At 42.1% G+C, this 13847-nt stretch overlaps 1 protein-coding gene across 2 annotated transcripts in view; it reads right to left on the bottom strand.

The window, feature by feature from the left end:
* The window catches only part of PHIP (pleckstrin homology domain interacting protein), a 944985-nt gene that overhangs the window by 433829 nt on the left and 497309 nt on the right, over positions 1–13847 (bottom strand). For both annotated transcript variants that reach the window (XM_029595577.1, XM_029595576.1), the window contains exons 20-21: positions 11183–11320; positions 4941–5038 (exon numbers count right to left, since the gene is read on the bottom strand). In XM_029595577.1, the coding sequence (XP_029451437.1) occupies positions 4941–5038; positions 11183–11320 (236 nt within the window). The remainder of the gene's footprint in view (positions 1–4940; positions 5039–11182; positions 11321–13847) is intronic.

Below are 13847 nucleotides of genomic sequence, written 5' to 3'. Positions count from 1 at the left end.
AATTTATCTTGAACCTCAGGTCTAAGGTCTGAGGCCTGCTGTTTCGAATCCATCATAGGCTGCCCGGACTTCATGTTTTCCGGCCTCCAGACCCTTGTGCATGATGGCCTGGGCTGCCTCTTGATACTGAGTTGGAAGAGATGGAACAAAATCTTGCATTTGTTTCCACAAATCTCTTTGATATTGGGTCATGTAGAGTTGGTATGAAGAGATTCGAGAGTTCAACATGGCCCCTTGATAGACTTTACGACCCAGGGAATCTAAAAACCGGTGATCTTTACCTGGGGGATTTGATGAATGTGTTCTAATTCTTTTTGATCTTTTTTGTGCCGACTCCACCACTACTGAGTGGTGAGGGAGCTGCGACTTTTGATACCCAGGAGCAGAAATTTACTAAATATGTACTGTCCATTCTCTTATTGATAGCTGGAACGGAGCATCGATGTTCCCACAGGCGATGTTGCAATTCTAGGAGAACATCATGCACTGGTATGGCTACCACTTGTTTTGGAGGGTCGACAAATTGAAGCACCTCCAAGGTTTGATGCCTGGTATCCTGCTCTGTAACTAATTTGAAAGGAATGGTATCAGTCGTTTCCTGGACAAAAGTGGTGAAAGTAAAATCTTCTGGAGGAGATTTCTTTCGAGGATCTGGTGGGGATGGTTCAGACATAAAATCCTCAGATGAGGTTTCTGAATTTGTGTCACTCCAAGTGTCATATTCTTGGATGTGTTGAGGAGTTGCCGAAGTCTTAGGTGGAGGAGGTCCTGGCAATGGATCTTCAGGATATGACTCCTCAAGATGCTCTTCCCTTGGATTAGAGGGGAGAGAATCAAGTAGATCCTGATATCTTTTATTAGTATTTGATGTAGTGCTGACTCTGGGTGTCCTGGATCCCCAAGGAAGGAGTGGCACCGATGTTGAAGGCTTCGGGATCGAAGATGGGACTAGTGTCTTCGATGACCTCTTCGAAACCACCGTAGTTGTTTTGCCTTTATTGCCGGGCATCGGCGCCGGTGAAGATCGGTGCTGGAACCGATTGGGCCATCGACATCGGCATGGTTACTGGTAAACTCGCAGTCACCGACGTTGGCATCATAAGAACATAAGAAATTGCCATGCTGGGTCAGACCAAGGGTCCATCAAGCCCAGCATCCTGTTTCCAGCAGAGGCCAAAACCAGGCCACAAGAACCTGGCAATTACCCAAACACTAAGAAGAACCCATGCTACTGATGCAATTAATCACTAACCAACCTCTTTCCCTTTTCAACAATTCACCAACTCATCGCCTTTGTTGATTTCTCATGGGTACGGAGCTGCTTGTCCGACACGGGCCATGTTTCGGCACGGGTGCCTGCTTCAGGGACTGTGGGAGAGTGTGCTGTGTCCTATGTGGGGTTCACAGCATTCTAAAGTCCTTCAATATATAAAAGTATTTAGAATGCTGTGAACCCCACATAGGACACAGCACACTCTCCCACAGTCCCTGAAGCAGGCACCCGTGCCGAAACATGGCCCGTGTCGGACAAGCAGCTCCGTACCCATGAGAAATCAACAAAGGCGATGACCTTGATAAGTATGACGAAAGACTAGCAGTGGGTCGGAAAAGCAGCAGGGGAGAAGGGATTTTAAGAAAAAATGCACGAAAGAGCACTTAAAAAATATTTTTGACCTTAATAAAAAGAATAATAGACGGAGGTAAAAGAAAGGATAACTGCAAATCGGTTATCCTCATCAAATACCTCCGTACAAGATTACCACCGCACAAGGATTCCCTTGTACGCTCGAGTTGGTGAACTGATGCAATTAATAGCAGTAGCTATTCCCTAAGTAAAACTGATTAATAGCCATTAATGGACTTCTCCTCCAAGAACTTATCCAAACCTTTTTTGAACCCAGCTACACTAACTGCACTAACCACATCCTCTGGCAACAAATTCCAGAGCTTTATTGTGCGTTGAGTGAAAAAGAATTTTCTCCGATTAATCTTAAATGTGCTACTTGCTAACTTCATGGAATGCCCCTAGTCCTTCTATTATTCGAAAGTGTAAATAACCGAGTCACATCTACTCGTTCAAGACCTCTCATGATCTTAAAGACCTCTATCATCGATGGTAGCATCGAAGTTGTCACTGGAATCGATATTGACCCCGGCATCGGGATTTTCCCCGGCATTGGCGACGTCACCGGCAGAATTGCCGGAATTTGTTCTTTCAGGGCCTGCATCACCGCCTGCTTGATGAACATGGACAATTTCTGTGCTACAGCTGGGATGGGCGGTGGAGGAGTGGATGATACCTCATGCGATGGTTGTATGGGTTCCATCAATGTCGTAGGCCCTGATAGTGGCGGTGTTTCCTTGTGTTTCTGCCGCTTTGCGTTCGGTTCTCCTGGGGAGGGAGTTAACATAGGTCTCGGGGCATGTCGGTGCCGATGCTTATGTTTAGGCCTTTGTTCGATTACCGACCTTATCGACGCCGTCGACGGTGTTGGCAATGCCTGATCACCCGATCCCTCCAGACGACTTTTTTTTTAGCAAAACTTTTTTGGTGACTCCTGCTGGGGACGATTTCGTCGACGTTGAAGGAGAGGGAAGGAATTGGAGGTGAAAAAGGTGCTCCATTTTCTCTTGTCTAAGCTTCCTGCCCTTTGGAGTCATTTCTGCACACTGTTGGCAGGATGAGACATCATGTTTTTCGCCTAAGCAGAGAACACACTCAAGGTGTGGGTCTGTGATAGACATAGTCCGATTGCAAATCGGACATTTTTTAAAGCCTGAAGCCATGTTTTCACTGACAGCCGTTGATGAAAACAGGGGAAAATTTTCTGAGAGAAAAAAAGTTCTTACTTACAGTAAAAACAATACCGATTTCTCACCGTCCGGTGGAAAAAGAGAGAGAGAGAGATCCCTTATGGGAGAGATAATTTGAAAATAATGACTTTTTCAGTCAGTGATGTGTGAGTAAAAACTCACAGGACTCCTATCTCCGCGATGCTTACAGCAGCGCGGAAAAACGAAGACTGAAGAGAGACCCCTGTGGCAGAGAATATCATGGCATGCTGGGCATGCTCAGTGGCCTCACAGTGCCAGTCAAAAGTTTCTAGAAACTTTGACAGAAAATGTTTCCGCAATAGGGCTCCGTCAGTGACGTCACCCATATGTGAGGACTAGCATCCTGTTTGTCCTGGGATAACAGTAAGTTGGACTCATTTTCTTTTCAAATAAATCAGAAAATACTATTGCAAGAGAACACTTTGTCACAAGTTCCGACATCTCTCGTAAAGGCAGAGACAGATATTCAACAAATAAAGAGCTTAAATGTGGCAACCATTAAAGATAGAGCGGCCCTGTCCCGACGCTTGGAAATGATTGAGAACTGGAACCGCCGTTTGAACCTACGTTTGATTAACTTTCCTAGAATCATGGGAGAACTGCCGATGATTACTTTTAAAAGATATCTCACAGAAATACTTCAATTACCTGAATCACAATTTCCTGCAATAAATAAAGTTTATTTTTTGCCTACAAATAATGTTCAAAATCATTCAAATGATGCTGCAGCTCCCTCTATTGATTTTCAGAATTTGACCTCATTTTTTTGAATCCTCAGCTATACAGATCATAGAATGTTCCACTTTGCTGGTGTCACTAATTATGGAACAAGACATTAGTAAGTTAATGTCTTCTTACTTTAGGCATTTAAATTCCTTATTCCATGGCAGCAAAGTTCAGATGTTACCTGATATCTCAAGGGTCACTCAGGAGAGACTGAAGGGTTTTCTGAGCATGAGACAGGAGGCTATATCTAAAGGGGCCTCCTTTATATTACGATACCCCTGCAAATGTATCATAAAGAAAGAGAGTGATACCTATATATTCTTTTCTCCCGAACAGCTGCGAGTTTATTTAGATTATTTTCTTTCCCAGGAAGTACCATAGGAAACCACATAAATAAAAGAAAAACAGCTCTGTGATCAGGTAAAGCCTTATTATATTTGTTTAATTTCCTAATTCTCCTCTAAGTTTAGCCTCCGGAGTTTCAATTGTATTGAGATTAGGGTTAGCCCATTAGAATTTGTGTTATATATGTAATTACTTATGTTAAAAAATGTCTCTAATGTGTTATAACATGTTTCCTGTATACTTTAAAATACTTCATGTATTAGAAAAAGTGATAAAGAATTAAAAAAAAAAAAAAAAAAAAAGCAACATACTACAGGCTGTACAGAGATGGGCAAACCATCTACACCACAGTAGTATATGCCAAATGCAGCTCCCCCCCCCCAACAGATCAATATTTATTAAAATACATACAATATAATTTTTAGTGTATGCATAGGGCAAGGTTAGCAAATGCCAATCCTTGAGTGCGTCAAATAATTCTGATTTTCAGGATGAACTTTCACAAAATAAATTTGTATACAATGGCTCAAATTTGCACTTTCAGGTTACTCTGAAAACCAGGGCAACTTGTGGTGCTTAAGAATCAAGAGCCCACCATCCTGACATAAAAGGTTATGCCCAATTTGCTATAAGGGAGTATCTAAGGATGGGGTACTGAAAGAAAGAACTAATTGCATAGCAATTAACTTAATCCCAGATGTCATGAATTTTAAAGAATTTATTTTTTCTGTAAACTAAGCTTCTCCTTTAAACAAAAAAAGACAAGTGAACTTGTGATTTGGGCAATACTTAAAGAAACCTTTCATTTTTATAATTATAATTATGATATAATTGTTCATGCATGGAGCAGTTCAACCTATTGCTTTACACAACAATTTTCTGTAAAGATCTCCTATGTGTGAACCAGTAGTGCAAGGAGGAGCTACAAGTACTTTATAAAATGTTTAATTCTATGACCACTTTCTTTAAAGTAATAAAATGCAAATCCTGCCCCGACAACAGACGCTTTAAATTACACTGAATTTTTTTCTTACCTTGAGCTACTGCCATCACTGTGCCAGGCTTTTTCTTCATCTTCTGATGTTCCACCACTGGCACCTACTGCTTCACCTTCTACTTCACCATCACCATCCTAACAAGGAAATTTTAAAAAATGTGTTAAACTATAATATAGCATAGAATAAATTCTAATAATCATTGTTTAAGCTCTGAGTAACCTGGCTAACCCTAAGAATGCACAAAGCAGCATGCTTTAACTGAGAAACACAAACTTGGCAGATATGCAAAACAATATTCTTCCATTCCCCGGGAACGACTAATATGGCTCCATTTACATTTTAGAAATCTTTTTTTAATTGAATATTAGCAATTTCAGAAATGAAGGAACTATTCAATCTTACTTGATAATTTACTCTCTTTTAAATCCTGCTATACCAGTCCAGACAAGTGGATTATGCCTCCCATGCTCTCAGGCAGAAACAGAGAACTACAAGTTTTCCATATCACCACTTACAATACATAGTAACATAGTAAATAACAGCAGGTAAAGATCCCAATGGCCTATCCAGTTTAACCAGTAAAATAGTTAGAAATTATAATTGCATCTCTGTGCACATTATTCCCCATTCTTATTGTTTAGGGTTGAAACTGTCAATCCAGGCAGGTTACCTCTGATGCAGAAATGTTACAACTGTAGTTACGACAAGTTACCCCATTTCCTCATTTCCATTCTCTAGCCAATACGGATACTTTGCTTACCCCACTCCATTTTGAACTCCACTATTTACTGAAAAAATGTATAGCCTGAATATAGTTAATTGCTTAATTAAGACAGGCTAAACAGCCTTTGTTCACACAAGCCAATTCAATAAGTTGGTCAGACCACAGAACATTAAATAGAGCAACTAATCATGAATTCCTGCTTAAATAGACTTACACTTGTCTTCACTATCTCTCCCGGGAGGACATTCTATGCATCCATCACCCTTTCCATGAAGAAATACTTACGATGTTGTTCCTACTTCCTTAGAGTTTCATATCATGACAGTTCTACAGCTTCTTTTCCATTGAAAGAGGTTTGTCAACTATTGCAGCAGTGTACCTTTGTCAAAAAAATCAAACTAAAAAATCAACACAACTGTATTAACTTATAATTAACATTTTTAAAAATAAGAGCTACTCTTTTATCCCCCTTCACTTTGGGAAGAGAAGACTCAAATAAGGGAAGGGACTAACAGGTCTTGCTCCCTTCTGTTTAATTTCTGTACCTTCACCAGCTTAGACTGACCTGGGAAGAGTCTGAACTGGTATGGGAGGATTCAAGGAAAGGAAATTATTAGGTAAGATTAAATTTCTCCTTCCTTATCATCCTGCCATAAAAGTCCAGATGAGTGGGATATACACAAGCTTCATTTACTGGTAGGGAGGTAGTCCAGGCTGCCCCAAGATGCCTGCCCCAAAGGAAATGTCATTGCTAATACAGGCATCCAACAGTAATGCTTAGCTAAAGAATGCAAGGACGACCAAGTTGTCACCTTGCAAATATCCTCTAGAGACCCCAATCCAGATTAAGCTTAGAAAACAGCTTCTGCTCTCACTAATTAAGTAGAATAGATGCACTGAATAGGGAAGGTGCTTGTTGCTTACCCCAGGAAACAAACATAAAATTACCAGGCTTGATAGGCCTCTCTAGTGTAAGCAACCACTTTAATGAACAAAGCGAGAATTAAACTGGGTTTTCTATGAAGTTCGGGACATGTCATAACAAATCTTTGTCTGCTGGCAGCCAAAGAGGTTCCACTGCCCTGAGCCACATCAGATTGGTGTACCATGGACTCCTTACCCTCTCCGGAGCTACCATTAGAACCAAGGATGGATGATCCTCTTTTCGTAGCACTCTTCTTATAAGTGACCAGGGAGGAAACACAGAGAAAGTAGTCTTCTAGTCACAGTTGACACAAGACAGCTATTCCGAAAGAGCAGTCCTTTTCTGTGAATAAAAAACCTCACAGGCTTGGAATTATGCCTTCTTGCTATCAAATCCAGTTGTGGCGCTTTCATCTGTTGATCAATAACTGGAAGGCCATCTTGTTCAATTTTCATTCCCCTGAGTCCAACAAATGCCAGCTTAAGTAGTCCTTTCTTTTACACAGCCAGAGGACTCCTCAGCATCAACTGAGAGAATTTCCCTTTCCTCCTCTTCTGAGACTCCCAACAAGACTTTTTCTCACTGTCCTGAGGCAAATTGGCTGGAGGTAAGGATCTCCCAAAAACTTCTCTTCATGGGGTTGGGAGGGCTCCGATTCCCCAAGAGATGCTAAGCTCAGAAGGAGAAACAGCTATCTTGTGTCCCCTAAGCCTTCTCTTCAGGAGAAAGATCTTGTGCAAATTCTAGGGAAAAGGGTTATCTGGCCATGAGCCCCTCACAGGAAGAGCTCTCAAAACTTCAGGAAACAGCTCAAAGGACCTCTAGAGGAAGCAGAGGTTGAGGGAGGCTGTGCCAAGCTCTCCCTTTCTTGTGCTCGATAGCACTTAAAATGACAGTATCTCCCACCAAAATTCGCCTGGATCCTACCCCTGCCACAGCAGACCGAGCTCTGACCCCCACCTGGAAAACTTTGCAATACAGGCTGCACCATGCTTCCCCCACCTCCTGCAGCTGCTGAATGTTCACACCCCGAGCCCACAGAGGAGCTCCAGTAGCGGGTGTCGCACATACAGCACTTTCTTTGGCCTTTCATAATTCCTTTTTCCCTGGCATTTTCCAGAACAGCCGCAGCAGCTAATGGAAATCTGGTCTGCACACGAAAATTGGTTATCATCTAATCTTTGTTCCTGTAATACCACAGATCAGTCCAGCCAAGTGGGTTTATGCATCCCTAGCAGCAGATGGAGGCAGAGAACAAAACTTTGAGGCACTGCTACTTATCTGAGAGTGCCACCTGCAGTCCCTCAGTATTAACATGTACCCAAGCCACAGATTAATCTCAAACCCCCTCCAAGGTGAACAAAAAAGCAGGGCTAGAACCCCTTGCGCTGGAGCCTCTGTCACCTCCAGACATCTAAAAACATTTGTACAATTGTAAAGAACTCTTTGAAAAATTTTACATCGACTATTAAGAAAACGCAGTCTTTCGGCAGCGACAGGGAGGGTCTCTGGTTTGATCTGTGGTATTACAAAAATGAAAATTATTATTATTATTTATTTGTATACCGTCAATCTGGTAGACTATTGGTGGTTTACAGAAATTAAAATACAAGTATACAAACCATAAACATCTAATAAAAATACAATAATATTAATACTCTTAATATAACCTTGCGCCCAACCCAAGAGGCATAGTTTTCCTACTGCTCTTTGCTAATTGTAATAGTTAAAGCAATCTTGACTATTCTGATTACCTACTGCCTACTACCCTTTTTCTGCCTGAGGAAATACTATGCCAAACAGCCATGTTTTTAATCCTTTTCTTTCTTTTTTTTTTTTTAAGATCTTATTTGGTTCAAGTCTGTGCGAAACGCCACCGCATGAGTTAGCTAGCCCCTGAATGCCGACAGCCTGAATGGCACCCAAGAACCCCCAAACCGCCCTCGTGGTGAAAGAAAGGGTTCCCCAACGATCGAATCGGCATGTTTGAGCCCTCCCTGAAAAGCTCTGGGGCCCCCCAGGGAGAAGGAAGCCCCTTGATTTTTCCCCTCCTGAAAGCACTGATAGCTCCCACTGTCCCCGGCGCACTCACTGCCGCGGTCCGACTGCTTCCTCAGCCTCTGCAAAAAGAACAAAAATCAACTCCCTCTTTTTTCTTTAAACAGCTTGAAGACATAAAACAGAGTACTTCCCTGAGAAAAAGGTGAAGCTTCAGGATGAGACCTCGGGAGTCCCGAGAGGGAGCCAGACCCCTATCACTTCAGGGAGCCAAACATCTCTGAATTCTCTCTCTTCTCTATAATCTTTTTTCTCTTCTTCTTTTATATTATTTTTCTCAGACTGCAATTTTGCACCTCTACCATCTGCTGAAGACAGAGAGGGTCTGCAGGTGGTACTCTCAAATAAGTAGCAGTGCCTCAAAGTTTTGTTCTCTGCCTCCATCTGCTGGTAGGGATGCATCTAGGAATGAACAGGAAAGCTGTTTTTTTTTTTGTTTTGTTTTTTTTAATTATCTGACTGGCTATCCTGCTCAATGCAAAGACCCCTTAAACAGGGAGGGAACAGAACCAGACTCCACAATATAGAAGGCGGCCGAGACAGGGTAGGGTAGTGGGGGGAGAAAAAACAATAGGCCACAGCCCCAAAAGGAATTTCAACCCACAAAGGGATTGGAGACTCTTGTAGTCTAAGGAACACTTGGGCTTTACTAGAACCTCAAAAAGACAGTCAACCAAGCTCCCTCCAAATGCTGCACCAGTCCAGATATGTCTGCACTTCCTGGTGACAGAGAAATACAGACAAAGTTTACTGCTGCACCAAATCATGTAGTCAAATTGATGTAATGGAAAACAACTAATTCTCTGTTCTCTCCTGCTGGCAAGGAGGCACAACCCACTCATCTGAACTGGTATGGTAGGATGATAAGGAAAAGGTTTTGTGTTTTGCTTTTTTTTTCCTTAAACACAGTTTCAAACAAAGCATATTTTACTTCATTGTTCCTTCCCTTGTAGTCAGTACTTTCTATTGACCACACTGATGAACCAGAAAATAAACAATTGGGATAAACCAAATAGATTAATATTTCCTTACCTTATCCACTGAATGTTTGATTAAAATTATATATACCCTTTGGGGTGAAATTTCAAAGAGTTACGCATGGAAAAATTAAATATACACATGTAAGTAGCATATACTTATGTAATCAGTATTTTATAAATAACTTAAGTACGCATGTACTTTGTTTCATGTACACATTTAAGCAAAAAATGGAGAGGCATTCCAGGGCAAGGGAAAGCAAATGTTGCTTACCTGTAACAGGTGTTCTCACAGAACAGCAGGATGTTAGTCCTCACATATGGGTGACATCACAGGATGGAGCCCTGTACAGAAAACTTTTCTGTCAAAGTTTCTATAAAGCTTTGACTGACACTGGCACACTGAGTGCACTGAGCATGCTCAGCCTGCAATTATCCCTGTGACCACAGGTGTCTCCCTCAGTCTCGTCTTATAGCTAAAAGCACAAGCGAAACTAAAATAAAAGTAAAAATGTATACAGACCCAACTCCGTGGGGTGGCGGGTGGGTTTCGTGAGGACTAACATCCTGCTGTCCTGTGAGAACACCTGTTACAGGTAAGCAAATTTGCTTTCTCACAGGACAAGCAGGATGGTAGTCCTCACATATGGGTGAGTACCGAACTGAGGATGCCAGAGAGTGCACCAAATGCACCCAAGACGCGCAAAGGCACAATGACGGGGGTGGAATTTGGAACGGAGGGCATCCTGAAACCCTTAACGGGTCGGTGGAAGGATGTTGGGTAGTTAAAGCGAAAAGAATAGGAGTAGACGGACTGGCCAAACATGTAGCATGCCGGCTAGTCGTATCTTGGCAATAATGGCTGCGAAGGTATGGAGAGAGCTCCAGGTCGCAGCCTGATAAATATGTACAAGCAGCAGCGGCCAAAGGTAAACTATGGAGGCTGGGACGGACGCAACAGAGTGTAGTTACACACAGTGTTGTAGTGAAATGCCTGCTTGAGGGTAGGAAAAAGAGATACAGACCGTCAATTAGGAGGAATAGGTCTATTTCCCAATGGAACTCGCAGCTTAGCTCTTGCCACAGAAGGAAAGAGTTAGGTGGAATTCCTATGGAGTGTAGTGTGGTCTAGATAGAATGCAAGTGCACTATTACAGTCCAAGGAGTGGAAAAACCCTCTCGCTTTGGCGAGAGAGAGGTGCTGGGAAAGTGGGCAGAGTAAACGCTGAGTAAGGTGAGATGCAATGTCTAGCTTAAGAAGGATATGAAGTTGAAAACATAAAACCACTCAGTCACGGCGGAACGCAGGGTCGGTGAGTATGTAACAAGGTGTGTAACTCACTGACCCTGTTGGTAGAAGTGATGTCTATGAGGGAAAGAGTTCCCCATGGCAGACTTAAGTGAGAGGGACGGAAAGGCTCGAACAGACAATGTATGAGTCTTGTAAGGACGAATTACATCATTCATCTGTGAATAAATTGAACTATTTGGCTTTTTTATAATAAGGGGAAAAAAAACATTGCTAGGAGTTGAGAGAATTAGACTATATAAAACTAATTTAAGCATATTAATGTAAATATGCACAATATCTTACTTCTGAAGAGCTGTTATTTTCTAATTCATCAGCTGGTTCTGTCATCTCTTCCAAAGCAGATCGGGTACAGTAGTTGTGCTGGTTAGCCTGCTGCCTTCTTGCATCTCCAGAATCCAATAAAAGGTCATGAGAATGATTCTAAAGTACCACACACAAGATACAAAAAATGAATATGATGCACAAGTTAAGTTTATGAGGAAGAATCTAGTTTCTATCTGTATTTATAAGGATATTTTGGTTTTCTCAAAACATATGGGTACTTCTAAAACATCAGCTTTTCTAATTTAGTTGCAAGTTAATATATGAATTTTAAATACACTTAAAATAGAAAAAAAATACTGCTCCCTTAGGCCATTATGCTACATAAATAGGGACACAATTTTTATCTTGCTGTTGAGAAGGCAGAATTACATGCTTACCTACATCAGCCTCCTCCACTGACTAATTTTACTCTCACAGTTTAAACAGCACAATACCTCACAGTTCACATGCCTTAACTGAAACTGGCCAGCAAAGGTAGGGCACACAAACAACTGCTATCTTCTCCTGCCAAAAGGGATCAACTGGGTAGGGTGAAGTAGGAGAATGGGAAATAAAGTGACTGACTACAAGCTGAGGTGTTTTTCTGAGTTTTTGTTTCAATTGCTTTGCTTGTTATTTTGAAAGTGTGATATTTTTTTATTTGCTTCCTGTCGTTTTTGCAGATTTTGTTTTTAATTGCATTGCCTGGTATTTAGAAGAAGCCTGCCTGATATTTTTTTTGGTTTTGCAAATTGAGTTAGTTCACAAAACTCAACTCTATAAGCATAGAGGCAAGTCAGATTTAGAGTGCAGTATAAAACAGAGTTCCACTCACCCTAGCCCACATCCAGATTTTTTTTTATATAGCAGAGGTGGGCAACTCCTGTCCTCAAGACCACAAACAGCTCTGGCTTTCAGGAAATCCACAATGAATATTTATGAGATAGATTTGAATGCACTGCCTCCACTGTATGTATGTAAGCCTACTTCAAATATTCATTGTGGATATTTTGAAAACCAGAACCGTTTGTGGCTTTTGAGGAACGGAGATGGTCACCCTTATTATACAGACTTCCAAGGGCAAATTTTGAATCACTAAAAATCAAGGACAATTTAAGAGATTAGATTATTACAGTGATTTCTCAGGGAAAGCTAGGTTGCTTACCTATAACTTGTGTTTTCCATAGACAGCAGAATAAGTCAGCCACACAACTGGGTTGAAGTGATTCCAAGGTGCAGAAACGGAAAGTGTTCTCAGAGCTCAAAAAGACCTTCTTGTTCTTTAGGAGTATGAATGGATCTTCCTGTGCAGCTGCAATCTGCTGCATGAGTCTCCTTAGTCCTAATAGCAAGATAAGCTACAACTCTAAGGGGCGGTGGGTGAGAATGTGAGGTTGATTAATCCTATGGAGAACACCTATTGCTACCCTGTGACTTAATATCTTCATGAAAAGGATGGCAGAGAGATGTCCTTGATCCCTGATCCATAGGGATTATTTTTATAATTCGCCTTCTCTCTGTTGTGGTAGAAATGTCTTCCCCTGGGCTGTCTACAGGTGGGCCTCTATGAAATCCTACTGGAAATTCATCTAAGGGAGGTAGAGAAGGTTTAATGAAATTGTAATCAAAGACTGGATTAGCTATTGTCTGAATTTATTGTAGAGGTTGAGGTTGCCTCCTCTCTGTTATTGTTATGAGCTTGGATCTTTGGACTCAGGTGGAGTTGACAGTACCTGTAGAGTGGAGCCCTGCAGGCCCCTGCCTTTGGCAGGCAGACTCAGATGAAGCAGAGGCCCAACTGGAGCTTCACCTTTATCAGCCCAGTTCTCCTCGGGTTGAGCCTTTGGGTACCTCTGCTTGGACGAGATCTATGGACGTAGCAAGATTGAAAAGGAGAAGGCAAGCTTATCCAGTGGCCACGAGGTTTTTCCTGCCACAGTCCCTTTAAAATTCTAAGTGACACATGTGCACCTAAAGAAGCAGCGGGAGAGAGTGCTGGAGTGGCAGCATTTGCCATGTGTCAGCAGCGTCTCACCACATTCGTGGGAGCAGCCTTTATCACATCAGTAGCAGTATTTTTGGGCCTGGGGCGGAAGGTAAGAGTTGTGGTCAACAGGAGTGGCCCGCAGACTGCCGACTGCAACAGTAACCCCCCCCCTCCTAAGGCCCCCTCCAGAAGGGCCTGGGTTTGTGGAGGCAATGGTGATGAAAACCCCTTCGGGTACTTGCAAATTTCTTGGTTCGGGTGATAGTTTCCACAATTAAACAATTGGTTTCCTCCCTTAGTTCATGCAACTATGGGGACAGAAGAAGGAGAGCTGCAAGAGAAGGGATAGCCTCATCTGGGCTATATTGACAGAGGACAGTCCCTATCAGAAAAGTAGAGATATCTACCTCCCTTCCTGAATTTGGACTGTCAAGACTAGACAGAAGTATAGTGCTCCTCTCTTTTTATTTTGCTGAAGTCTGATATGCAGGGCTCTTATCTCTTCATCTTTCTTAATGGTAAGGGACTCTAGCTTTTTCTTGACATAGTGATATTCACTTTCCAGACTCTGACGCTCAGACCTCTCTTGTACTTGCTTGTAGAGATCTTCGAAGATATTTTCCTGGAGACACTACGGAACAGTATGAGTTTCTTGGG

The sequence above is a fragment of the Rhinatrema bivittatum genome, chromosome 3, assembly GCF_901001135.1.
Source record: "Rhinatrema bivittatum chromosome 3, aRhiBiv1.1, whole genome shotgun sequence".
Lineage (NCBI taxonomy): Eukaryota > Metazoa > Chordata > Amphibia > Gymnophiona > Rhinatrematidae > Rhinatrema > Rhinatrema bivittatum.
This window is presented reverse-complemented; position numbering and strand designations above follow the sequence as displayed.